This window comes from Lissotriton helveticus, chromosome 4_1 (genome assembly GCF_964261635.1).
Source record: "Lissotriton helveticus chromosome 4_1, aLisHel1.1, whole genome shotgun sequence".
Lineage (NCBI taxonomy): Eukaryota > Metazoa > Chordata > Amphibia > Caudata > Salamandridae > Lissotriton > Lissotriton helveticus.
The window spans coordinates 489,563,547-489,590,214 of NC_136063.1; the positions used below are offsets into that span (position 1 = coordinate 489,563,547).

At 50.0% G+C, this 26,668-nt stretch overlaps 1 protein-coding gene across 2 annotated transcripts in view; it reads right to left on the minus strand.

Moving 5' to 3' along the window:
• The window catches only part of WWP1 (WW domain containing E3 ubiquitin protein ligase 1), a 1,173,512-nt gene that overhangs the window by 172,083 nt on the left and 974,761 nt on the right, over positions 1-26,668 (minus strand). For both annotated transcript variants that reach the window (XM_078687073.1, XM_078687072.1), the window contains exon 21: positions 15,832-15,936. In XM_078687073.1, coding sequence (XP_078543199.1) covers positions 15,832-15,936 — 105 coding nt within the window. The remainder of the gene's footprint in view (positions 1-15,831; positions 15,937-26,668) is intronic.

Here is a 26,668-nt window from a genome sequence, read left to right on the forward strand (position 1 = left end):
GCCACCCCTTTTAGAGTGCACTGACCAGGGGGACACCGGTGGACATTGCGTCGGGCAGCCGGGGGCCCCTGCGGGGCTTGAAGCGGAGGTCTGGATTGGGGGCCCCGTGGAGGAGGAGGGACTGCGGGCTTCTTTCCCCCTTCGGGCTTTCAGCATCCGCATGGAACGGCGCACAGAGTGGCAAGGAATCGATAGCAAGCACGAGGACATGCCGGGGTCTGGACCCGTGCTCGAATGTCGCAGGGGCCTGCCGTCTGCAATGCGGTGATTTGCTCCCGTGGCCACCACGTGGACTTCGGTCATTCTGATCGCTCGTGTGCTCTCCTTCACGCCGGGAGACCCAAAGTTGGAGGGGGGGCGCCCATACCCGGTGCACGTGCAGTGCTGGAATAGAGGGGTAGCCCTGCCCGGGGATTGGGGGCTGGAGCTGGATAGTCCGCCCTCGGGTGCTGTGGCGAAAGTCCGTGTGCTATCCAAGATGGCTGACGTCGATGGCGCACTGGCGGCAGGACTGAATCGGAATCTGACGAATGAGCCGAGCATGGCTGGCGCGCTCCAGGACTGCCCGGATGCATCAGCACAGGAACGTTTACTGAATGCACGCCTTGACAATATATTGGAGGCGATCACAGCGACCAAGGAGTCATTGCACCAGGACATAGCGCAGGTGGCCACGGGGTTGGGCCTCCTGAGGGCGGATCATGCCAAACTTTCCGATAGGGTGAAAGAAAACGAACTGCTTCTCCAGGAGCTCAAGCCAGCGGTGGTCACTGCAGAACATAAACTGTCCGATATCCTGACCCGACTAGCAACGCTGGAGAGACGGGCGGAAGATTCCGAAAGCCGCAACCGCCGGAACAACGTAAGGGTGGTGGGCCTGCCGGAAAAAAGCGAAGGGGACGATGCAGTGGCGTACATGGAGAACTGGTTCAGATCCACCGTTGCTCCTGAAGGCTTATCTCCGTTCTTTTCAATAGAAAGGGCGCATAGGGTCCCGTCTCGTCCGCCCATGCAGGGTCGTCCCCCCAGATCGATGGTGGCCAGGCTCCTGCATTTCAAAGACCGTGACTTGTTGATACAAAGAGCGAGGTCCGCGGGACCCTTCCAGGTGGACAATAGCCAGGTCACAATCTTCCCGGACTACACCCAGGAAGTTCAGAGGAGCAGAGCAACGTTCCTTGCCGTCAAGAAGGAGCTGAGGGAGGAGAGTATTCAATACTCGCTCCTCTTTCCAGCCAGGCTGAGAGTGATCCTGGACGGTACAACCCAATTTTTCCAAACCCCTGATGAGGCCTGGTCATGGCTAGAATTGTACAGAGCGGGAACTGATCGTCAGCACAAGGGTGGGACAAAGAAAAAGAGACCGGTTCAGATCCGAAAATCTCAGCGGATCCGCAAACGCGACAGGCTCAAGCAGGCGATGAGGGAAGACCTGATGGCGGCGGAGAGGAAGGGAGCGCTGGCTGCCACGGCGTCCATCACGGGTTCGCAGCGTGGGGAGCAGGAGGAGGACTCTGAATCGGAGGGCGCAAATCAGGAGGAGAACTTTCTGAAGCGGACAGCTCTGCAGGACCGACGGTCACGCCACAAACAGCAGATGGACTGTTTAATGGATAATGTGGGGGCATGATGATGGTTCTCCACTGGTGGACATTTATCCTGATGGTTGGCGTTTAGCAGGTACTCTGTTGTAACTTTCACAAGGGATCGTGGGCTTGGGGTGAGGGTTGACCCGCCGCGGGTTGGTACCGAAGCACCCCCTATAGCCCTTAAGGCCCCCTGTGGTGACTGCCACAGGATAGTAGAATGTGTGTGATGTTACGGGTTTGGATGGAGGCTAAAGCAATGCTGTTAGGTCCTGTCCTGGGGAGTGGGGTTGGGGAAGTTTGTTGGGGTGTTCGGGGGGGTGGATATAGCTGCAACGATGGGGTGGGTAGGTTAACACTGCTGAGGTGGAGGAGAGACGGCAGCGATGGGGTCATTACCTGATGTAAAGTGCCTCATATGGAATGTTCGTGGACTCAGAACTATGTCGAAGAGATACAAAGTGCATGCCTATCTGGTGAGGAGGGGGGTTCAAATTGCCATGTTGCAGGAAACTCATTTGACCAAACTGGAGTGTGATGCATTGCAGAAAAGGTGGCGTGGCCAGGTGTTTGGAACCTCTTATTCGGCGTTTGCGAGGGGGGTGCTGATATGGATCAGGGCGGGGGTCCCATTCCAGGTCACGGGGCAGATGGTGGATCCTGGAGGTCGGTTTGTGGCGGTGGAGGGGAGGCTGCATGGTTCTGAGGTGGTATTATGTAATGTTTATGCCCCCAATGTTGATCAGGCCCGATATTTTGATGTTCTCTCGGGCTCACTGGCCCACTTTCTGGCGGGCCCCATTATCCTAGGTGGAGACTTTAATTCGATCACCGATATAGTGTGGGATAGGTCACACCCGCCATTGGCTGACTCCCCGGTGCGTAAGCTGTCGGAGCGTAGGAGGGACTGGCAGGAACGATGGGGTCTGCTGGATGTGTGGAGGGCGCAACATCCTACGGTTAGGGATTACTCCTTCCACTCGACACTGCACGCTCTACATGTCAGAATAGATTCCATACTGTGTAGCGCCCCCATAGCAGCCATGGTGACACACACTGAATACCTTGCTAGAACCATTTCGGACCATAATCCCTTGCTGATGGCGGTTAGATGGCAGAGGGCGAGATCTGCGATCCCGACATGGAGGCTGCGGCCGGACACTCTAGAGGACTTGGTGTTTAGTGACAGGGTTAGCCAGGGTATAACGCTTTATTTCAATGAGAATGAGGGTTCAACCGCCACGAGATCGATAGAGTGGGACGCAATGAAGGTGGTGGTGCGTGGTGTGTGCATGGGTAGCTTCTCGAATGTACGGACGACCGTCCTGGCGGACCTAGAGAAGGCGGAATGTGTGCTGAGAGAGATTGAGCGAAGTAGGCCTGAACGGCCGGATCTGCAGGGACGACTGATGGAAGCGAAGGAAGTGGTGGCGAGAGAAACGGAGAGACTGCGATGCTATGACTATAAGCTATACCTCACAAAAGTCCATGCGGAGAGGGATAAGGTGGGCACATTGCTGGCGAGGCTTGCTGACCCGGCACCGAAGAGTGGCCCGATTATGTGTATTAGAACCGACACTGGGGAGGTGGTCCATTCTCCAACGGCCATTTTGGAGCGCTTTCAGTCGTATTATACGGGCCTTTATGATACTCAGTTGGAGGCGGGGCCTTCGGACGTAAGTGACTATTTACGCACGATACAGCTTCCGGTATTAGACGAGGGGAAAGCAAAGGATTTGGGCGGCCCGATCTCTTTAATGGAGATCCGAGGGGCTATTAAGCGGATGGCCAGGAACAAGACGCCGGGGGTGGATGGCCTTCCAATTGAGTTTTACGCGAAGTACGTTGATGTACTGGCGCCCACATTACTGGCAGTGTATTCGGAAGCGATGACTCTGGGGCACCTCCCCGTCTCCATGAGGGAGGCGCTGGTGGTTCCGCTTCTGAAGCCGGGTAGGGATGCGATGGAGGTGTCATCGTACAGACCCCTCTCCATGCTGACGGTGGACTACAAGATCTTGAGCCGTATTTTGGCCACCAGACTGCTCCCTCACATGACCATGTTGGTACACGATGACCAAGCGGGGTTCATTCCTACTAGAAACACGGCCATTAACACACGTAGGCTGATCCGTATACTGCAGGTTGCCTTGGGCTCGGACGGTGCGTCGGGGCTGTTTTGTCGGTGGATATTGAGAAGGCTTTTGACAGCCTTGAATGGTGTTACCTGGACGGGGTACTGGAGAGGTTCGGACTCGGTGAGGGGTTTGCGCGCTGGACGAAGGTTCTCTATTCCTCGGCCACCGCTAGAGTGCGAGTGGGGTCACTCATATCATCCGCTTATCCAGTGCGCAGAGGGACTAGGCAGGGGTGCTCGCTTTCTCCCCTTCTGTTCGCTCTCGCGATGGAACCACTAGCGGCACAGGCCAGGATGGGGGATTCCTTTATGGGAGTCCGCTGCGGCGAGAGTACTCATTACATATGGTTGTATGCCGACGACCTGTTGCTATATTTGGAGGACACGGCGGAGGCTTTAAGTGGGGCCATGGGGCTGCTCTCCTCCTTCGGCGAATTGTCGGGACTTCAGGTGAACTGGGCTAAGACTTGTGTTTTCCCGCTGCGAGCAGATATCCAGCGCCCTCCTCTTGCAGTGGACGTGATCTGGGCGGACAGATGCTTTACATACCTGGGAGTCCGGATCTATCATGATGCGGCGAGCCTACTGGAGGGCAATATAGGGCGGTGTATCAGGGGATTACGTGGCTGCATGTCCTTCTGGGCCACCCTCCCTTTGTCGGTGCAGGGTAGAGTGGCATTGTTAAAAATGGTGGCACTCCCTCGACTGCTATATTACTTTAGAACCCTGCCTATCTGGATCCCGCAGCGGATATTTCGGGACCTGAGGTCGATGATTATCGGGTTCCTCTGGGGGCATGGCAGACGTAGGGTGGCGTTGCACACCATGATTAGACCCAAACTTGAGGGGGGGATGGCAGTGCCTGATTTCGAACTATACTACCTAGCAGCCCAGCTCCAGGTTCTGACGCAGAATGTTGCCAGGGAATTCAGGGGCCCTGATCGGATCCGAGGGATGGGTATCCAGAGGCACGTCCTCTCCTATATTGTTATGCAACAGAGATTGGCATTGAGTGAGCTCACCTTAGAGGAAAAAGCCCTCCGGCTATGCTGGAATAGGAGCCTGAGGCGGGCACGGGCAGTGCGACCGTATGCCCCGGAGATCCCTCTCGGAATGCTGACGACGCTGCCGCACGGAGGAGATTGGTCTCCGCTGGCGGAATGGGAAGAGTTGGGACTACATGTTGTGGGTGATCTGTTTGCGGAGGGAGTGATGGCCCCGTTTGCGGTGCTACAGGAGCAATTTGGCCTCCCGGATGGGGATTATCTCCTGCATGCGGCAATATCTGCTGCGATGCAGAAACACTGGAAGGTGGGAATGATGGAGCCGGATACGACCATGGCCTGTCAGTACGTGATGATGGCCGCGGGTACGATCAAGGCGGTGACCTGTCTCCAATCGCGGATGTTGAACGACGGGCTAGAACCGCTCGCGGCGCTGAAGGCCAGATGGGAGGACAGTATAGGCAAGACTATTCCGGATGCAGAGTGGGGCCACGTTATAGCACGGACATGGAAGGGTAGTAGGAATACTAGGTTCCAACAGGTACATTTTTTCCTTTTGCACAGAGCTTATCTGACCCCGGGTAAGCTCCGCCGGCACTTTCAAGTGCAAGACGCGGCATGCCCGAGGTGCTCGACACCGGAGGTTGAACTGGACCACATGATGTGGGGCTGCCCAAAGCTGGGTACGTATTGGCCCGAGGTGGGCGCCCTTCTGAACGCGGTCACGGATAGGGAAGTGGAATTTGACATGGCGGCATGCCTATTACTATGGTTTCCCCACACAGCGAAAACGAAAGTCACGAGCAAATTCATTGATTTGGGGCTTATGTTGGCCCAGAGGGAGATCACCTGGCGCTGGAAAACCAAGGAAGGCCCTGTGGTGGGGAGATGGACGAATGAGTTGCTGAAGTGGTCAAGATGTGAGAGTGTACTGAGGAGGCGGCAGGCCACCAGATTGGGGAATGAGAGGAGCATGGAGGCAGCTAGGGCTTGGGAGACGATTGTGCAGGCCTTGAGTGATTCTTTAACGACAGATGTAGAGGAGAGACTTTCGGAGACTGAGTTCCATGAGACCAGAAGCACGAACACTTAACCATTATTGATGGCGCGCCACTCTGTCCAACACACACAATCACCACCCACATCAGCAGCAGTTAGGGGGAGGGGGGGGAATAGAGGAGTTCGTAGACTACCCTGTTAGGGCTGAAACGTAGGTAGCGACGAGTGGGAACCGGGTAAGTCGTCCTACTGCTATACCAGCGGGACCCTGCTTTGTTGATCCAGTGGGCCCATATGTTGCTTGCACGGTAGGCACGGCCCCTCCAGGGGGTCTCTAGGGGGAGGGGGAAGTTGTTGTTGAGGGGATACAAAATGCAGACGCATAATTATGTTGTTGACCAGAAACCCCTCGGTAACATACTAGGAGACCTTGTTGGACATCAAACCTACGCCGCCCGGCCTCCGGGATGTGGGCTGATGGGCTGTGTACAACCCAGGGAAAGTGTGGTACCTTGTATGGAGGTGGTGCTGATGGTTGATTTTTCTCGATGTTTTGTCCGTACTTCTGCAATAAAAATATACTTTCAAAAAAAAAGAAGGGAGAAATGACTTTGGGCAGGAATTTTGGATTAGTACGTAGAACGACCTTATTATAATACATTTGCAAGAAGGGTTATTGAATGGTTAGTGCTTGTAGTTCACTAACTCTCCACAGAGAAGTAATAGCTACTAGGAACGCAACCTTCATTGTTAAAAATTGTAGTTCACATTTGTGTAAGAGATCGAAGGGAGGTCCCATTAGCCGTGTGAGAACAATGTTTCAATTCCACACAGGTGAAGGTAATACTCTGGGAGAAATTATTCTCTATAGGCCTTCCATAAAGGCTTTAATAGCAGGCACTCTGAACAAAGATAGATGCTGTCTGTTTTGCAGATATGCTGCTATTGCAGCAAGATGCAGTCTAATAGACGTGTAGGCTAAGTTACATCTTTGGAGATGCAGTAAGTATCCTATGATGTGTTGAATAGACACGTCTAGGGGATTAATATTGTTGTTGTGACAATATATTACAAAGTGTTTCCACTTAGCTGCATAACATGCTCTAGTGGTTGGACATCTAGTTTCTTTTATGACATTTATGCAGTCTGGAGGAAGGTTAAGATATCCAAATTCTAGGATTTCAGGAGCCAGATCGCAAGGTTGAGCTGAGCTGGGTCCGGGTGCCTGATCTCTCCACGGTTCTGTGTTAAAAGGTGTGGAGACCGGAATAATTTTTGGTGCGGTACTACAGACAGTTGTAGCAGTGTGGTGTACCACGGCTATCTGGCCCACGTTGGAGCAACTAGGATGAGGGTCAGATAATGCTGCTGTAGTTTGCGTACTACTAGTGGCATGAGTGGTAGAGGTGGAAAAGCGTACGCAAAGTTGTTTGACCAGTTCATCCATATCGCATTGCCTTTGGACAGTGGGTGTGGATATCTGGCGGCGAAGCTTGGGCATTTGGCGTTTTCGTGGGTGGCAAAGAGGTTGTCCCCACATCTGAAAGAATGGTTGAAGAACTTGCATATGAAGTTCCCACTCGTGGGTCTGTTGTGTCTGACGACTTAAATGATCCGCTATGGTATTTTGTACTCCTGGAACATGCTGGGCTAGAAGGAATATGTTTTGAGGTATAGCCCACCGCCATATGTCCTGTGCTAGTTGAGAGAGTTGCAAGGAGTGTGTTCCGCCCTGTTTCTGTATGTAATACATGGCTGTCATGTTGTCCGTGCGGACTGACACAGCTTTGTTTGATACTTGCTTTTGGAAAGCTTTTAGTGCTAGGAATATAGCTAGTAACTCCAGATGATTGATGTGGAGTAACGTTTGTTGCTGTGTCCACCTGCCTTGCATGGTGTGTTGCAGTAGATGGGCCCCCCAGCCGGAGAGCGATGCGTCCGCTGTCAAGATTATCGGAGGAACTGGCTCTAGGAACGGTCGTCCCTTGGAAAGGTTTTTGGTGTTCCACCATTGCAGAGAGCGATGAGTCCGACCGTCTACCAACACTAGGTCTGTTAATTGACCTTGAGCCTGGTTCCATTGACGTGATAGGCACTCTTGTAGAGGACGCATTTGAAGTCTTGCATGGGGCACTATGAAAATGCAAGAGGCCATCATCCCTATGAGTTGCATGAATACTCGTGCTGGAAGGGATTGTTGTGGCTGAAACTTTGTGAGAAGAGTTTGCATGCTGGCTTATCCTTACAGGAGTGGGATAAGCTAGCGCTGTTGAGGCGTTTATTGTGGCACCGAGGTACTGTTATACTTTGGATGGTTGCAGATGAGACTTGGTGTGGTTTATTGTGAACCCCAAGTTGTGGAGCAGTTGGATTGTGCACAAGTGTGTTTTACACAATGGTTGTATGAGCTGGCTTTTATGAGCCAGTCGTCCAGGTACGGGAAGACATGGATGTGCTGTCTTCGTAAATGTGCTGCCACTACTGCTAGGCACTTGGTGAATACTCTTGGTGCTGTTGTGACTCCGAATGGGAGTACGTTGAATTGACAGTGCTGCCCGTCTATTACAAATCTGAGATACTTCCTGTGAGCCTTGTGAATGGAGATCTGGAAGTATGCGTCCTTGAGATCTAGAGTAGCAAGGAAGTCGTTTTGTAACAGGAGAGGAAGGATTTGTTGGAGTGTGACCATGTGAAAATGGTCTGACTGTATGTATATGTTTAGCGGTCTGAGGTCCAGAATAGGCCTTAGAGAGCCGTCCTTCTTTGGGATAAGAAAATATAGGTAGTAAACCCTTTTGTTTTGTTGGTGCAGAGGAACTGGTTCTATTGCACTTTTTTTTAGCAGAGATATTACTTCTTGCTTTAACAGTGATAGGTGTTCTTGTGACATTGGATGCTGTTTGGGTGGTATGTTTGGTGGGGTAGATGTTACTTCTAGACAGTAACCTGACTGAATAATTTGTCGCACCCACCTGTCTGATGTGATGTTGGTCCAGGCAGGAAGGAATTGTTGCAGTCTTCCCCCCACAGGAGTGGAACGTTGGGGGGAAAGGGGAGGAAAGTCATTGGGTAGGGGTGGATGCAGAGCGGGAGTTGTTGGTTTTGCCCCTGCCTTTGTTGTTGTTACCTCTATAACCCCCTCTTTGGTAGCCCTTAGTGAATGTGGATTGGCTAGGGGTCTTGTGAGAAGTGGAGGGACTTTCGGAGGAGTAGCCTCTTGTGTTGCCTCTATATGATGAGCGACAAAAAGAACGCCTGGGAGCTTGCTGCTGCAAGGCTCCCATAGATTTTGCTGTGTCGGTGTCTTTTTTTCATTTTTTCTAAAGACACATCAACATTTGGGCCAAATAAATGTGTCTCATCAAATGGCTGATTAAGGATGGAATTTTGTACCTCAGGTTTAAAGTCTGAAATACGTAGCCAGGCATGCCTACGTAGAAGGGTACTGGTATTAATTACCCTTTAGGCAGTATCCGCAGCATCTTAGGCACAACGAATGTAAGTATTAGTAATATTTTTACCTTCTTGTATGAGTTCATTGGCCCTATTTTTATATTTGTCTGGTAGATGCTGCATTATGGACTCTAGTTCATCATAATGTGCCCTGTCATATCTTGCCAACAACGCTTGGGTATTGGCAATGCGCCAAATGTTAGCTGCCTGTGACCCTGTTCATTTACTGGAGGCGTCAAGGAGCTTAGATTCTTTATCTGGTGGTGAGGCCTCACCTGATGTTTGTGAATTAGCATGTTTACGTACATTAGACACTACTAAAGAATCTAGTGGTGCTGGACTTTTAATGTAAACTGGATCTGTAGGGGCAGCTTTATATTTTTTCTCAATGCGAGGGTTGAGGACCCGAGCCCTGACAGGATCTTTAAAAACCTCTGTTGTGTGCTTAATGACACCTTTAAGCATTGGCAAGTTGGCAGTAGACCTTTGTGTGTTATCACAAGTGTCTAATAGGAAATCTTCCTCCACAGTATCGGTGTGCAAGTCAATCTACATCATCATCTGGATTAGTGGATGGTGTAGGCGAATGATGTGTTGGAGGAGGTGTAGGAGGAGGAACAGTATGGGGAGGTGGTGGAGAAGGGACCCTTAATGGAGAGGTTGCAATGTCTCCTTTCTTTGGAGGAGGAGGTGGTGCCGGCGCCTCTAGTGGTCTCTTCTTGGAGCTAAGAGCTAGTTTGCCAGTCTTAGGATCCTTTACAAGAGTTTTTTTATTAGGATCTGGTGTAAAAAGTTCTTCTGTGTAGGGCAGATCCTTCGGCGTAGAAGTTTTCGGTTCGGAGGTTTTTTCGGCACCGAGTCGGTAGCTGGTCTAGGGTCTTTTTGACCTTTTGGAATGTCTTTTACCGGAACATGTTTTTTCGGTTACGGGTGTTTGTTCGGCTCCGAAGTGTGTGAATCGGAGCCTTTAGGAGGTTTTTTACTCGGCTCAGAGTGCTGTTTTGGCATCGATGAGCCGCTGCCAGTCTTCGGCGCCATGTGCTTAGGTGTCGGAGCAGCGGTCGGCGTGGTTGAAGGAGATGGCTTCTTCTTCGGTGTCGGTATAGGATCACACCAGGAATAGACTGACTCGAGTCCGAGAAGCCTGAAGGCTTAGTAGGCTTCTTTGCCGGGCCCGAAGGCGGGGCATGGGAAGCAGTCTCTTGGTGTGCACCCGGGTCCGAAGGTGAGAGTGTGACCGTAGCCTTTTTTGAGGGTGTCGAGGAAGGGTTGGGGTCGACGGTCTTACTTACGACCCGTTGAGCTGGAGTGATGTCCTCGACGTCTGAGTCTTCGGCATCATAGGAGCTGGCACTTTCTTTGGCGTGCTGGTGTTCTGGCACGTCGACGCCCTCTTCAAAGATGTCTTCGGGGATCGAAGCGGATGAGCGAGCCATTGATCTTCGAGCTAGTCTGTCCCGAATCGTCTTCTTGGAGCGGAAAGAACAGTCTTTGGCCTCGTGCTCCGGTGAGAGGCAAAGGTTGCACACCTCATGTAGATCAGTGTGGGGAAACTTCTACCCACATCGAGGACACTTCTTGAATGGCGTCCTTTCCATGAGCCAGAGAGTAAGGCCTAGGTCGGCCCGAAGGCTTTCGTCGATGACCGGAATCGAAGACTTCGAGGTGGTGAAGAATCACGTCAATGTGGAGCGCGATTGAAACAATACCGTCGAACTGGGTGAGGATTGCGCGCCAAAGGAAATTCGGTTCCAACCAGGAGCGCAGGAAACACATCCGAGCCTGATGGCGGAAAAAAACAATCTGAGGATGGAGCCAATGCCCATGCGCAATGTGGTCCAAAGGAGGAGTCATCTATCTCGTAACTTCCAAAGAACTTTTCAGGACAACAAACTGCAAACATCCGGGCCCAACACTAGGTGGCGATCTATGCACAGTGTGTAATCTGCAGTTCATATGCCTCAAACACTGTTTTTCTGGTGGCCATCACCTCTGCGTGAAGGGTGGGTGAGCTACAAGCTCTATCTTCCAAGCCTCCTTTTCTGGCAGTTTATCCAGACAATGTCATTCTCAGAACTCGACCTTCTTTTGTGGCGTGAATGAGTGGGGAGTTGGCTCCTGCAGGTCCTTAAACCTCTTCTAGCCCCCTTTTGTGATTACTGCCAAGATTACATCGCAGACTTCGGGAGGCAAGTCAAATGACGTCAACTACCGCCGCTCAACCTCCACGCAAGGAGGTAGAGGCTGGACAGGTTCGGTTGGAGGACCGCCCCCCCTGCTGCTGCAACAGAAGATCCTCCCGAAGAGGCAGTTGGATCGGGGGATTGATGGCCATGTTGATCAGCTCGGGATACCAGACTCTTCATGCCCAATCCGGAGTCACAAGATCGACTTGGGCCCGGTCGCGCTTGATCTTCTTCTGCACTCTGGGCAGAAGTGGTATAGGCGGAAAGGCGTTTAGAAGACCGCAACTCCACTAGCGAGTCCCGCTTTCGATATTCCAACACGCAGAATTGCTGACATTGCGCGTTCTCCTCGGTGGCAAATGTATCTAACCAAGGCTCTCCACACTGTTGAAAGAGACCTTGCACCACCTCCGAGTGAAGACGCCATTCGTGATCGATCATGCACCTGACATGCGGCTGAGCTCATCCGCCCTGGCGTTCAGTGAACCTGCCAGGTGTTTAACCACCAGGGATATGCCCTGATGTTCCAGCCATGTCCAGAGGCGGAGCCTCTTGACATAGGGTCCACGACCCCACCTCGCCTTGTTTGTTGCAGTACCACATGGCGGTGGTGTTGTCCCTGAACACCTGCACTACTCTTTCCCGGACAGAGGGAAGGAATGCCCAAAGCTCCAGAAGGTTGATGTGGAGCTCGGACTCCGCCGGAAACCAGAGACCTCTGATCTCAGCCTCTCCCATGTGGCCGCCCCATCCCAGAAAGGATGCTTCTGTCACCACTGTGTTCAGGTTGGGGAAGGGAGAGGGATCTGCCATTGACCTAATCCTGGTTTGTGAGCCACCACTGCAATTGTTGCGCAGTACCCTCTGAACTTTAGGTCCAATTGCAGACCCTACATATTCCACCTGGCATGATCGACATGCAGGATGCAGGATGCCATGAGGCCCAGCAACCTAAGGATCATCCTGACCGAAAACAGGGGGATAGAGGCTGAAATATCAGAATCATAGCCGGAATATCCCGGACTCGCTTTTCGGGAGGATAAACCCAACACTGCGTTGTGTCCAGAACCACTCCGATGAAGAGGAACTTCTGAGAGGGGGTCAGGTGTGACTTCGGCACATTGATGGAGAACCCCATTGAATGCAGGAGGTCGGCCGTAGTCTGGAGATGGAACCTCTGCCTGGGGCGAGCCCGCCTTCAACAACCAGTCGCCGAGATAGGGGAAGACTGGAACACCTGAACTGCGCAGATGAGCTGCGACCACCGCCATCACTTTCGTGAACACCAAAGGGGCGCTGGTGAGGTCAAAGGAGAGCACGGTAAACTGAAAGTACTCATGGCCTATTGTGAACCGCAGATAACGCCGGTGAGCCGGCAGAAGGGGGATGGGGGATGGGAAAATAAGCGCCCTTCAAGTCCAACGCTACCATCCAGTCTCCAGGGTCAAGGGCAGACAAGACCTGAGCCAGGGTCAACGTTTTGACTTTCCTGAGATCCAAGATAGAACGCAGGCCCTTGTCCTTCTTGGGCACCAGAAAGTAGTGGGAATGCTAACCACAACCTACTTCTGGGGCAGGAACGCGCTTGATGGCATCCTTGGCCAAGAGAGGCGTAACTTCCTGTTGGAGAAGGGCCACGTGATCCCCCGACATGCAATGGTACTGGGCTGGCATGGCTGGAGGGATAGTCTCTAAGGGGAGGTAGTAGCCCCTTCGGACTATCTGCAAAACCCACTTGTCCGAAGTGATGGTGCTCCAGTGGAAGAGGTGATGGTGGATCCTGCCACCCACTGCCCTTAGATAGGCCTAAAAGGTCAGACCAGGAGGGTTTGGAGGCTGCTGCAGAGGTTCTGGCATCCCCAGCCGCGCGAAGGTTGAACAGATTGCGCTGGTCTGTGGCTCCGAAATGTTATTATTATTATTATGCGTTCTTATATAGCGCTCGATTACCCGTAGGCATCTCGGCGCTTGCCTTGGGAACCCGTCCTGGCTTCCCCAAGGTGAAAGCCAGGCATCCCGCCGCGGGGGGGCTTAGTGGAGATTAAGCAGACTAATGCCCAGAGCTGCAGAGTGTGAACCCGTGATTCGAGTAGGCACCGAAACGAGAATTATCGAGTCCGTGGATATTTGGGCTCAGGACCCTGCCGCGTCAGGAATTGAACCCTGGTCCTGGGTCTGACCTCTGCTTCAGGGTCTGCCTCCTCTAACCAGTGAGCCACACTTCTCCAATGAAATGAAAGTGTTGGGGCACCCGTTCCATTGCCACGAAAGGGGCGAAAGGCAGACCGTGCAGGGTTCATGGAGGGGAGGCCCAAGGACTTAGCCGTAGCCCGAGAGTCCTTGAAGAGCTCTAGCACACTGTCTGCCTTGTCGCAGAACAGGCGACGGCCATCAAAGGGCATGTCCATCATAGTGTTCGACATCCCCAGAAAAGCCAGTCGTTCTCAACCAGGCGTGACGGCGAAGCACCACCGACGTTGAAATGGTCCTACCCAGGGAGTCAGCAGTGTCCAGTCCACAGCGGATGGTAAACTTTGCTGCATCTCTCTCCTCGGCAATAGCACAGGAGAGTATGGCCCGAGCCTCCTCCAGACACTGAGGAAGCACTTGCGCCACCGTATCCCACACAGAGTGGGAATAATGGCCCAACAGGCATGCAGTGTTTACTGACCGCAGCCCTAAGCTGGAGGAAGAAAACAACTTCTTCCCAAGCTGATCCAGCTTCTTCGATTCCCTGTCCAGTGGTGTGTTGGGGGATGCGCTTTGGGACGTTGAAGTTTGGGCCACCAAGCTCTTGGTGGAGGGATGTTGGGAGAGGAAAGTGGGGTCGCCCGGAGCCGGGCATTCGGGTGGGGCAACCATCCTATCCACAGGAGCCCCTGTGTTGGGCCTGGACCAGGTGCCCTAAAGAATGTCCGTGAGGGCTTCATTAAACGGCAGCAGGGGCTCTGAAGAGCTCGCTGCCGGCTGAAGCACCTCTGTCAGGAGGTTAGTCCTGACTACCACAGTAGGTAGCTCGAGGTTTAGGGCCTCGGCTAGCCTTAGCAACACCACTGTGTAAGACGCTCCCTCCGCCATAGCCACGGTAGGAGGAGACAACATAAAAGGTCTGGTGAGGTGTCCAAACCAAAGGCGTCCCCCAGTTCCTCTCTCCAATCCTGGTCGTACTGCAACTGGTCAGTTAAAGAGTCACTAGACACCTCCCAGTCTTCCTATCCCTCCTCTGACTGCCAACCTGGCTGAAAAAGGCCAGGGTGGAATGCAGGCACAAAAGTACCCATCGGCGCCAGATCTGGCGGCGGTCCACGCAGGTCTGGCTCCGTATCCACATCGGGGTGGAAGCAGGGGTCCACGCCGGCTACAGGTCCAGCCGGCGTCGGACATGGTGCCTGTGGAGGTGTAATAAGGTCGACCGTCACTGATCCGGATCCAGGCCTGGATCAAAGGGGGCCCTGCGGTGCCGAGACCGGAGCCGTCGGCGTCGATGGACTAGGGCTCCCAGCCGAGTCTGTGGGGCCCAAAAGCGCACCGGCAGAGTCAGGCTGCCCAAAGACGGCATGCATAGCTTTGTAGAACTGACTAAGCTGGGCAGGGGTCGCTCCCGGGAAGGGAGGGAAGGCCAGAGTCAACCCTGAAGGATCCGCATTCGGAGCCGCGGGAGGGGCACCACCCGCACCCTTTGTTGCATTGGCCGACGGGAAGTCGAAGAGCGACGATGCTTCTTCGACTTCTTCTTATGCTTCGACTTACCTGACCCAGAGGGCGAAGACTTAGAAGAAGAGGGGTGATGGCTCAGCGATCGGTCCCTCGACCTTCCAGGCGACCGGGACCTCAAATGACATGGAGCTGACTGCCGGGCCTCGAGTAGCTTTCGGGACTGCTCCCGCAAAGACTCCTGGGCCATGGTTCGGCAGTCAGCGCACGACTTGGGGTCACAGTCGTGCTCCAGACAGTAGAGGCACACGTGGTGCAGATCCATCACCGGCATCAGTCGGGTACAGGAACCGCAGGACTTGAAGCTGGACATGCCTCGTGCACCAGGAGTCGATGTTAGACTGAAAAACGAAGTCAATAAAAGTCACAAAAAAGTCAGTCAAAAGTGACTGGAGTACCTCTCTCTCTGGCTCTGCGCTTGCTGGCGGCGAAAAAAGAAAGAACTGACATCAGTGCACGAGGGCGGCGTCTAAGTAGCTACTGCAATGTCATGCCGGTAAACAAGACGAACGCGGAGATGACCGATGGCACCTTTCGACGCGCAGGGGTACTGATGACTAAAAACTTTCCGAATGCAGTCTGATGCTTGGGGGTAATTCTAAGGTGAGGAATCTAAAACTGTTACTTTCAGATAAGTATTCCCAAGTGTTGTGGCTTTTGTCAAGTTGTAATTCTAAAAAGAACTTGATCTGTTTTAACTGCAAGTTTGTCCCTTAATGTTTTTTTCATATATAACAAGTTTGAAACTGCACCTGCCAGAACCAAATCATCTGTTTGCTGTTCCTTGTATAATGACGATAGACCGTGTTTCTCTGCCAGTCTGCTAAATCCACTTCTTGCATTCCACAGAGCATCACCTAGGAAATAATCACAATTCAATTAATAATTTATTTCCTATAGAATATGCAATTCAAAATGAACATGCAAAACTTTCAGTTTAATTTCATTTAGTTTAGACTTTCATTTAAGGTTTATTTTAAATTATATCTACTACATCATTGGAAAGTTATATAATGGTACAGTGATTTGAAGTCAATGATTGGCAGAATGATGCTCAAGTTATGTCAGGAAAATGTACATTTAATCATTAGACAATTGACATTACGAGGCTGGTTGTGAATGAAATGGGCCTGTAGAAGGTGATAAAGAAGGTGTAGGTCTCTGAAGGCTGGCACTAAAAGCTTCTTAGGAAAGGCTTAGTTACAGCAGCAAACAGTAGGATTGAACTCTTTGGCACAGTAAGGCAAAAATAAGCACTGGCACAGACTGCCCGAATGCATAGAGGTTAACAGAGGCGTGCCTATCTGTTCTGCAGAAGAGGGGTGAGAATTTACTTAATTACTGCCTATGGCCAGGCATGGTATAGATGAACACATTACTTCCCTTCAGTAAAGATTTTTCTGGTGGATGCTTTATCAAACCGCCAATTCCTCAACTTGTGAATATTTCCAGCAGCCAAACTGGATCTAGAGACTTTTCTCAGCAATTCCTTGCACGTGCTAGGTGGTGTTGAGCTGCTCCACATCAGGTCCATCCCACCCATGAAGTGGCGTTGGGGTCACAACATAACTGCCACCTCTGCGCATCACCATCCATTTCTTTCAAATATCTGTCCGTCCTGTCAGAAGATGATCCTTCAATAATCAATTGTGCCAGTGTGCAGATCTCTAAATGGAATCTTTTTAAAACCTGGACCAAAAGCGTCTATTCTAGAGAACAGCGAGGTGGGATGGGTGGGGAGGAATCTGCAGCTGCACAGAGTATTACACAGAAAGAGCATTACCGAAGGTAAGTAACTTGTTCTTCTGATGGATACTTCTATTGACAGATTCCTCACCATGTGAACAGATAAAGCAGTACTTCCCAAGTTCGTGGCTTGGTTCAGACAAACACATCCTGCAGGACTGAATAAGAAAAATGCACCTCCTCCGGACCTGGCTATCACAAAAGTATTGCTTTCTGAACATGTGAATTGACAGTCAAGTAACATCCAGAAAGATGTCCAAGTCTGGCAAACCATGTGCCAGCACAGTGGTGGCAAGCCTTTGCTCTGGTGGAAGGAGAATGCAGGTTTCTAGAATAAAAATCTGGCATGGATTGGCCAAGAAACAATCTCAGCAGACACTCTACCTGGAAATTATATGTTTTTGAATTGCTCTGCTTAGTCCCAGAGAGCCCAATAAAAAGCAGATCAGCAAAACAATAATCCATGATGTGATCAATGTAGAAGCTCAGACTCTCTTTAGGTCTAAGTGATGGTCATTCTTCCTCCTTGGATGGAGAAGGAGGGGCAAAGAGCACAAGCCGATTGATGTGGAAAGACGGGACAACTATCGAGAGGAACGCTGCCTTGGTTCGTAGCAGCAGTTTATCTGAAAAAGGAGGTATACTGTTGCTGAACGGAGGCTTCCTGTAGCTCACTTATGGAAAAAGCTGATGTTATGGCTATGAACAGGGCCACTGGAATCATGGGACAGGGGAGAGCCAAATTATGCGACAGGGTTGACTAAATTATGCAGAAAGAAAAGGGAAATTATGTGGCGCAATGCTGCATATTTTGTGATGGTATTACTTCATTAGTTTGTCCTTTGTACACTGTCTGGGCATAGGTTGCACCTCATTAGTACCAAGTGAAAGCCCAAATATAGCAATAAGCAACAGAAAGGTGACCAGACAATCTTTGCCAAGGGGCTTCCACCATGTGGCAACACATATTGCTGCTTTTTTAGTAACTTTTGAACAGTTTGAGCTAGAAACATTTTTCTTTATTGATAGCTACAGATTATGCAGCAGATGATGAATTATGATGCCAATCCTTGATTATGCGAAAAATTCAGCGCCCACACAATCGCTTAATTCCATTGGCCCTGGCTATGAAGACTACTGTCTTCAAGTTTAATAAAGGTAGAGGCCAACTGAGCATTGGTTCAAATGATGTGCATATCAGAAATGTGAAAACTAAGTTCAGATCCCATTGGGGCATCAGCTGAAACATGTGGGTCAGTCATTTTAGAAAATGTATCACAAAAGTCGATTTAAACAGATTGCTGATCAGGTAACTGTAAAAAAAAGCTGATAAGCCTAAATGTGGCCACAGCAAGTCTTCCTGGGCCACAAAGAGAAAAGAAGAAGGCGGCGAGATATGCCTAGAAGAACACTGTAGAAAATGATCTGTTTGTGTGATCTCCGATATTTAGTTTTTTTTAACTGATGCTGCTGGTTTTTTAGTTCTGTGCTAACCAGGCACCAGTGCAGGTGCTCTGACCCCTAAAACATGTTAAGATGGCTATATTCCTAATTGTCATACGTAACTTACCCATAAGTCCCTAGTATATGGTACAAAGTGTACCCAGGGCCTGTAAATTGAATGTCACTAGTGGACTGCAGTACACATTGTACCATCACTATCGTGAGAGTGCAAAACATGACTGCAGTTTACCACTATAACTTGTTCTCAGTTTTAATAATGATCAGTCAAAAAAAAAAACTTTTGACCGGCATAAACCATCCTTTTAAATATTAATGCGGGCATAGCCAGCCAAGATGGAAGTGGACGTGATCCACGGAGACTCTGCTACCGTCTTCAGGAAAGTTTCAGCAAAAAATCTGCTAATGGAGCACTTTGGCTCGTAGAGGCACCATAAGAATGTACAGCCATCGAGGAAAAACTAATGAGCAAAGGTGACTTTATATTTCAGCCAGATGAGAGCGGATTTGGAGAGAGCGGCTGAGGACAAGATGGTGGCGGACTAACTTAACGGAGTCCTCCGGGGCTGAGACAAGAGTAAAGCTCTCTGCCACGCAAGAGTCTGCCTCACCCGAGTGGTAGCGGTGTGAGGTACTACACCGAAGGTGAGGGGGCTACTGAAGGTGAGACGAGGCCCAGGAAGTGACGTCCCCATAATGGGACCGGCCAAGGCCCAGCTCCCAAGCCAGAGAGCCACCCCACCAGTCTAAACGAGGTGGTGTAGCTTGTGGGAGGGAACGAACTAGCTGCATAACGGGACCTCTGCACCAGGTCGGGAAGATAGGAGCACCAGAAGCTGCATCAGCGGTGTACCTGACTTTAAGATGACGCCATTCCAGGGCACAAAGGGACATAAGTGATAAAAAGAGGTACCCTTGGCTCCCTCATAACTATCCTACCCATTCACCGCTATATTTAGGAAGCTCTTGGGGACTTGTACAATGACAATCGGGGTTCAGAAGCTTACATCACCAGAGAGTCAACTGACTGGATGCCTTACCCCAAAATGGCAGATCCGGTGAGGCTTTCCCAAGACCGTCAAAGCATTCCCTGAGGCCTCCTCACTACTAGTGCTCGCCTGTTAGGTCACCTCTACATAAGAAACATAAAGCGCCCAGGAAGAGCTTCAGACACTCATTAACCCTGACTGGGGGTGGCAGAGGCATACAGGTTCTGCTCAGAGTGTTCACTTGCATTGGCTCTGCTAGTGTCCCCGGGTGCGGTCAGAGGCCACCAAAGTGTACATGCAACCCAGAGCTGCTTTGTGCGGTTCTGAGTTGATATTTCTGAGGTGCTCTTACCCTAACAGCCCAGACTTACTCCTGCAGCATGGAACAGGCACACAGTGGGTTCTCTAGAAACAAGAGCAAATACCCCCATCAAGTCTTCCATACACATTTATCACAGACCTAAGCTATATAGAGTGGGGTCTCTCCTGATCCTTGTACTCATTACCAGACTCTGCAACCAACAACTTTGTCAATCTTTATGGCTCTGAAAAGACAGCAGCTCAACAGGGTGTCCAAATATTTCACCCCCTCTTAACAGCTTGTTGACAGCAGCCACAAGTGACACCATGTCCCTCACGAAAGAAGATCTCTTGTTCCTAGCAAGTGTTTTAAAACGAACTCCAAGAGGAACGTAAAACAGACTTGGCCTCTTCCTTGGAAAACCCTAAGGTTGACTTGAACAGTAAACTTACTTCCCTCCAGCACAATGTGTATTCCGCGGACAGTCTTGTCTTGGACCTGGAATTCAAATCTCTTAACCTGAAAACAGTGCACCAACAACATAGAGGACTTTACCCAATCCCTCTGCGCACAACTGCAGGTCCCTCTCGTGAAGAACGAAGACCTCAGGAACAGATCGAGATGTGCCAATATAATGATTCGAGATCTGGAGGAGGGTGCAGAGGGCCCCGACTTGGAGGCCTTTGTCATAGGCCTGTTCGCAGAGTTTCTCAGAGGTAACCCGATGAAAGTCAAATGGAAGAGGGTCCACAAAGTGGGTAACCCAACAACAGGTGAGAGGAAATGCATGTGGATGTGATGGCAAAGCACCATTCCTTCAAGGTGAAAGAGGTCATTCTGCAGGCAGCCAAAAAGAGAGACAATATTGCATTTCATGAAGCCTCCTGCTCTCTTTATTAAAATGTAGCTCCGGCAACCCTAGTCCGACGCCAACAGTTCAGATCAGTGACAGACAAGCTGTGATGAGACTATGTCAAATATCGCTAGACATATACTTTTGGGCTTGCCTTTGAACCATATAATAAATCCCATCATACCACAGATTTTGCAGAGGCCATGGCACTCTTAGAGATATGATGCTCCAAAGCACAGAAACTAGAGGATGGCCCAGGAACCTTGAAGTGCATCTCCAACAGATCCCAAAGTGGGGGCATATATGGCTCTCTCAGAGACATCAACGGAAGCAGGGAAAGCGTTGACCGACACTAGTGCCGAGGATTCTTAGCTGGTCTCCTCTCCTAGACGTGGCATTGTTTGCCCTTCTCCGATGAATACGCGTCTTACAGAGACATTGGGATGGAACCTCTCTCTAAAATTATAAAGGGGGAGCATAGAGATTTGTTTCTAAGGTCCACATGAAACAAAACCAGTGCTACTCATGTCTATTTTACATGTTGTGATAATGCCTAACTAATGGGACTACTAAAATGCCTCAGTAGGGGTCTCTGACCGACTTGCCTATAACGTTGCTTTTCCCCATGCCTGATATAAACAACTTAGGACCAGTTGTCGCTTTAGTTTTTATGTTGGGGTTTCAATTGTTACATTTTCCGGTACATGGATGGCAATTTGTTAGGGAGACAGAGGAGGGAGATGGAGGCATCAATAGGGAGGCGGCGCTCAGGGTGGGAGGGAAAGGAGGACTGGATTGGTGGAACTACGTAGTGGAGGAGCTGGGGTAAATGGACAGAGGAGATATCGGGCAGACAAATCGCAGGGCTACATAAAATTTAACACAAGAATATTTTGTTAAAAAAAGCATGTCATATAAAATCCCAAGACTCTTAAAACAATGATTAGGTGTAAAAGGGAGAATTCAGGGTCAAAAGCTATTAATGCATAATTGCACAGGGCTTGGTTACAGTCTCCCATATTGGACTCAATGGCGTGGGGGAAACTTCAGTACACCAATGCATAAGCAGATAAATTACATAATGCCTTGCAGGTTTTTCCTTCTAAGGGCTTAAGTCCAGGTCAGAAACTATGACTTCGGAAGTCTCAGTTTTGAAAATACGCAGGGCCGTTTGACAAGATCTAGTACCAAACTTTGCAAACCGGCTTGAGCCATTTCAGACGAGGGCTCTTGTATGCAGGGCACACAAACAGGACATGCGATAGAGTCTCATGCTCAGTTAAGCAAGTGTCACATTTTATATCCTTGTCATCCCGCCACTTGTTAGTAAACGATTTTAGGGGGAGTGTTCCCACTCTAAATTGGTGGAAGAGTTTTCTATCATCAGGACGTGTGATGACGTCCCAATAGGCCTCCAGCTTATGCTTGTGAGAAGTTGGCCTGGTATATGATGTTCACTATTCTAGTGAGCACCTTGCACCAGTCCAAACAACCCTTATGGTGATGGTTGTAAAGTCAACCTTATAGACCAGCTATCCTAGTGTTAGCATGGACAAAATCAGTCTTAGGCTAAACTCAAGAGGGCATGTGAAGCCAGCTGTTTTACCATATGCAATCCCTTTAATACCAAATGAAAGGACACCACACAGGTTATATATTCAAAATATATATGTATTTATTTCTAAAACAATCCTCTGTACTCTTTATGAGAACAGAAGCACAAGCGCATAACAAGTTACTTAATATAACATACAAAAGTTGCACAAATATGGATGGGCCCTGGTGGCCCGCTAAACCATATACTAAAATAGTGGTATAAGAACCACGTCACGAACAATGGTAAGGCCTAGGGCCTTGGGAATCGCTGGGGCTACGCTGGACTAACAGTTGTTAGGGAGCAGGAGGCCCACGGGATGCGTGTGCAGTGTCTAATTGCGCACGCGTGCACACATAGAAGTCAATGGGTGGTAAAGTTACAAAGTTAAATAATTAGGAGTCTTCCAACTGGACTAGAAGCTAACCACTTGAAACTAGGACACTAGGAGAGTTACTCTTTACAGGAGCACCGCAGTACTCGCGTTACCTCACCCACAGGAAGCGGGTGCATAGGTGTCAAAGTGTGTCGGGTTTCGTCTTGGAGTTCTATGGAGCCTTGGAGAAAAGATGCTGCAGGCGACCAGGAGAGAAGAGTCCGGTTGGATCCAATGGTGGATCGAGGATGAAGAGTACCTGAAAGCAGAGGGGACAGAGTCTGGGTCACTAGCCAGAGACCAGGAAGGAACCAGGAAGGAACCAGGCGATGTCGGGAAGCTTGTCTCTGCAGCCACGTGGACCAGGAGGTGTCGACGACGACCAGGAGCTGGATACGTACTGTCCCACGAAGGCTCTCGCTGTTCGCGGTGTCGGATCTCGATTCGGAGTCAACAGGCCTTGGCAAATGCAACCCACGCAGGAATCGAAGATGGCGTCTTACTCAGGCCATCAAGGACTGAGGGGCTTCTCCTTCACAGGGACGCAAGGGCCAGTCTGGAGCAACCAGACTAGCGGTGAAGATTTCTGGTTTCGTCGTCACAGAGGCCACTAGCCAACGGGCAAGTGACCGGACAGATGCGTCAAGCAGGAAAATGCAAGAGGGCCCCACGCAGCACTCGGTGAGTGTGGAGAGGTGATCTTCGGTGCAGTTGGTGCTCGGTGCTGGGGCTTGTCAATCCCCAATGCACAACTTGGAGGGTGCCTCAGAAGTTGCACGGAAAGCAATTAGCTGGCGTTCCAAGATGGCCGGTGCCACATCTCTCGTCGCCTCCACGAGTCTCAGCTTTGCTGTGGCTGTGGATCGGGCTGTTGGATGTCTGGAAGTCCGGGTCTTGTCAGGCTCTGTGTTCGAGCTCCGGCGGGAGCAACGACAAAGCAAACCGTTGAGCGCTTGATGGTGCCTGCTTGCACAGGGTGGTCACTCCTTGACCACAAGGGAGATTCTTCAGTCTTCTACATCGAGTAGGATGTCGAAGGTCCAGAGTTTCGTATCAGAGTTTCAGTCAGGATATATCTAAAGTCTAAGGACACAGCTACTACCTATATACCAAATCTAGGGGCTGGATTACCTGCTAGGTCCCTTCTATGGGTGGCACCCAGGAAGGGGGTGGTTACACTCCTTTCCCTTTGTCCAGTTTCGTGCCAGAGCTGGGGCTGGAGTGCCCCAGCACCGGTTTGAACTGGACTATGCATGGGACACCTTGTGTGTCTCATTTCATTCAGCCCTCCCTGCCCCAATACACTATAGCCTGTCTGGGGTGGTGCTAGCACCTCCCTGTGACAGGAAACCTATTGTCCAAGCCTCCCTCGCTGGAAGGACTCCCAGCAGCAGGAGGTCAGACTTGTGTCTGTGGCAGCAGCATCCATTTTGTGATGCTGAGGCTCTGGTTAACTTTAACCGGGATTAATGGAAGTAACATGTCTTCTCCCTCTAGAAGAGTGGAATGCTACCCCCGTCGCCAGGACTGGCGAGGGGGTAGTATTCCAAAGCGTACGGCACCTTACACGACATGTTTTGATAAAGCCAAAAGAAAGATAGCATTTAACCGCGAGGTTCATAATGCACTTAAGAGTATATGGTATGGCATTATCCTAGAACAGCTATAAGGACATGGTTCCGAAAGCTGCAGACAGGCTCAGCTCATGCTAGAGCACCATCTCACATAAAACCAAGCACTCTGCCTTCAGGATTGATAAGGCCTGCCATAGGAGTGACTTATAGGTGTATATGTGTCCAGATATAAGGTAAGACATAGGAATACTATATCTAAGCAAGTGGTGATTACACGACCTTGCCCCCGCTGAGTGATCAGCCAGTTGTGTCAGTTTGGATGGCCAGCCAGGGGTGGCAAAAGATATGCTGCAGCCCCTGGGTGCACCTATGCCCTGGGTACCTATAGTACACTGTACAGGGACTCATAAGAGTGACCCAAATCCCAATTGGTGATGTACCTAAAGTACATGGTGTGAATTTAGAGAGAGAGCAGCAGGGCTGTGGGTCTGATTAGCAGGCCCACAGCCACATTAAGTCGAAAACCAGTGAAGCAAAAAGCAAAAAATGGGATGACCATAGGAAAGCAGACCCTACTCTCCTACAATGTAACCGAGGACAACGACTTTACATAAACCTTGTCCCTATATAAGGGTTTAAGATCTTTTAGATGGAAAGGAATTCCCCTCTGGTTCCTCCCACAGGTGAATGAGGCCCATTTCAGATAACAATGCCTTAATCTTTTGTAGCCAAGACATTTTGTTTGATTTATCTGCTTCCCTAATGGACTGAACAGTTTTTGCATAAGGTGCTAGCTCCGGGGTTGTCCAAAGTCTTCGCCAATAGGCAAGTGGTCTTAAACCTGCACCCTCCTCAAAGGAAATGCATCCTAGATCTAAAAGTAGGGGCCTCAGAGGAGAGGATTGAGGAAGGCAATGCCCTCAGGAACTTGTTCTTGTTCATTTCCACTCTAGCTTTCACTAATTTGTGTTTATGAAAGACCATGAACTTCGTCTTATCGACGTTAACTACTAAATCATGGTCATTGCAGAACAAAGTGAATCGATCAAGGGCACGTTGCAGACCGGATTGCGTCTTCAACAGAATTAAAGTGTCGTCTGTAAACATTACTAGAGGAACCCTGGATTCAGCAAGAGTAGGTGTGTCCATGGAATATTCGGAGTAGTAGGAGATATGTTATTCCACTCCTCCCTAAAATTTAAACCTGAGGGATATAAGACAGATAAAGAGGGAAGAATTGCCCTCGTGACGGAGCGCCTCAGAGGGAGAATTTGTACTTTTGCGTTTGTCTACGCACCTTACTCTAACCAGACTCCCTCTATACATTCCCTCCTGACCCTCGCAGGGGGATTGGCAGAGGGTGAGATCATAACGATGGGAGACTTTAACCTCACATGGCACTCTGGTGTGGACAGCACACATCCCCACAAATCACCTACTGGTAGCTACCCCAAAGCGTTAAAGCAGGCCATAGAGGATCTGGGGCTCAGACACCTGAAGACCACTCTATCCCAGCACTAAGAACTAAACCATTTTCTTACACATAGACCGCACATATTCTCGCCTGGACTATGTGTTCCTCAAACACTTTCTTACCCACGACTCGAGGGCAGTGACAATTAACCCAATCACAATATCTGGCCATGCCCCTGTGGCGGTGTCACTAGACTGGGGTATTCCACCACCGAAATATGGCTGTTGTTTTTCCCCCAGCTCTCTTGAAGGAGATTGTCTGATCAGAGATGACCTGCGGAAATCGATCAGAGAATCATCTCACATAAACCGCCACCAAGAGACCACTCCTTCCAACAATCAGGACATATTCAAAGAGGTATTGAGAGGTAAATATATAACCCTTGTCTCAACACTCAACTAACACGGAATGAAGGACAGAAACTTAAAGGGGAACTGCACAAACTGGAATTGACACAAGGCCATTCAGACGCTATCCCTTCTGCGGAAAATACTACAATGAGGGGGAAACTCAATGCTATTTATACAAATAGGGCAGGACCTAAGCTCCAGCGCATAAAACACATGTCTTATGAGCAAGGCAAAAGGTGGGTTCACACTTGGCGAGACAGCTCAGGGTTAAACGGGAAAAAGAGTATATTGGGGCTATCTTCAACGATGCGGTAACTCAAGAGGTTCGATGTAGAAAATCCCTGCATCTTTGATGCATTCTATGAAAAACTATTCAGGGCTGATCAAGTCAATGCCAGCTCCCAACTTGACTATGCCGACACAGTAAACCTCCCGCAGGTAACTCCTGTTCAAAATGAGGGACTGGGGGAACCAATAGGTGACAAAGGGGTTTAGAGGGCTATTACAACCCTAAAACGTCATTAGTCGCCACGACAAAATGGGCTCACAGCTCAGTTTTATAAGACATTCAGCACGGACATCGCAAAGGTGGAGCAGTCACACAGTCTATGAGTAAATCACTGGTATCAATTATACCAAAACCAGGGAAGGATTCCTGTTCTTGTGGTTCATACAGGGCTTTTGCATTACCAGTTTCCAGTTTAAATACTTTATTCGACAACATTTGTCATAAAAGCATATATCCCTAAGCTAAACAGAATAAATACTACTCTAGAAATTTTAAGAACAATTAAAATACATATTAAATTTTATACTTTGTTGACGAATAACTCAGTAAAGTTATACATTTATAAAATCGAGTCACATCACA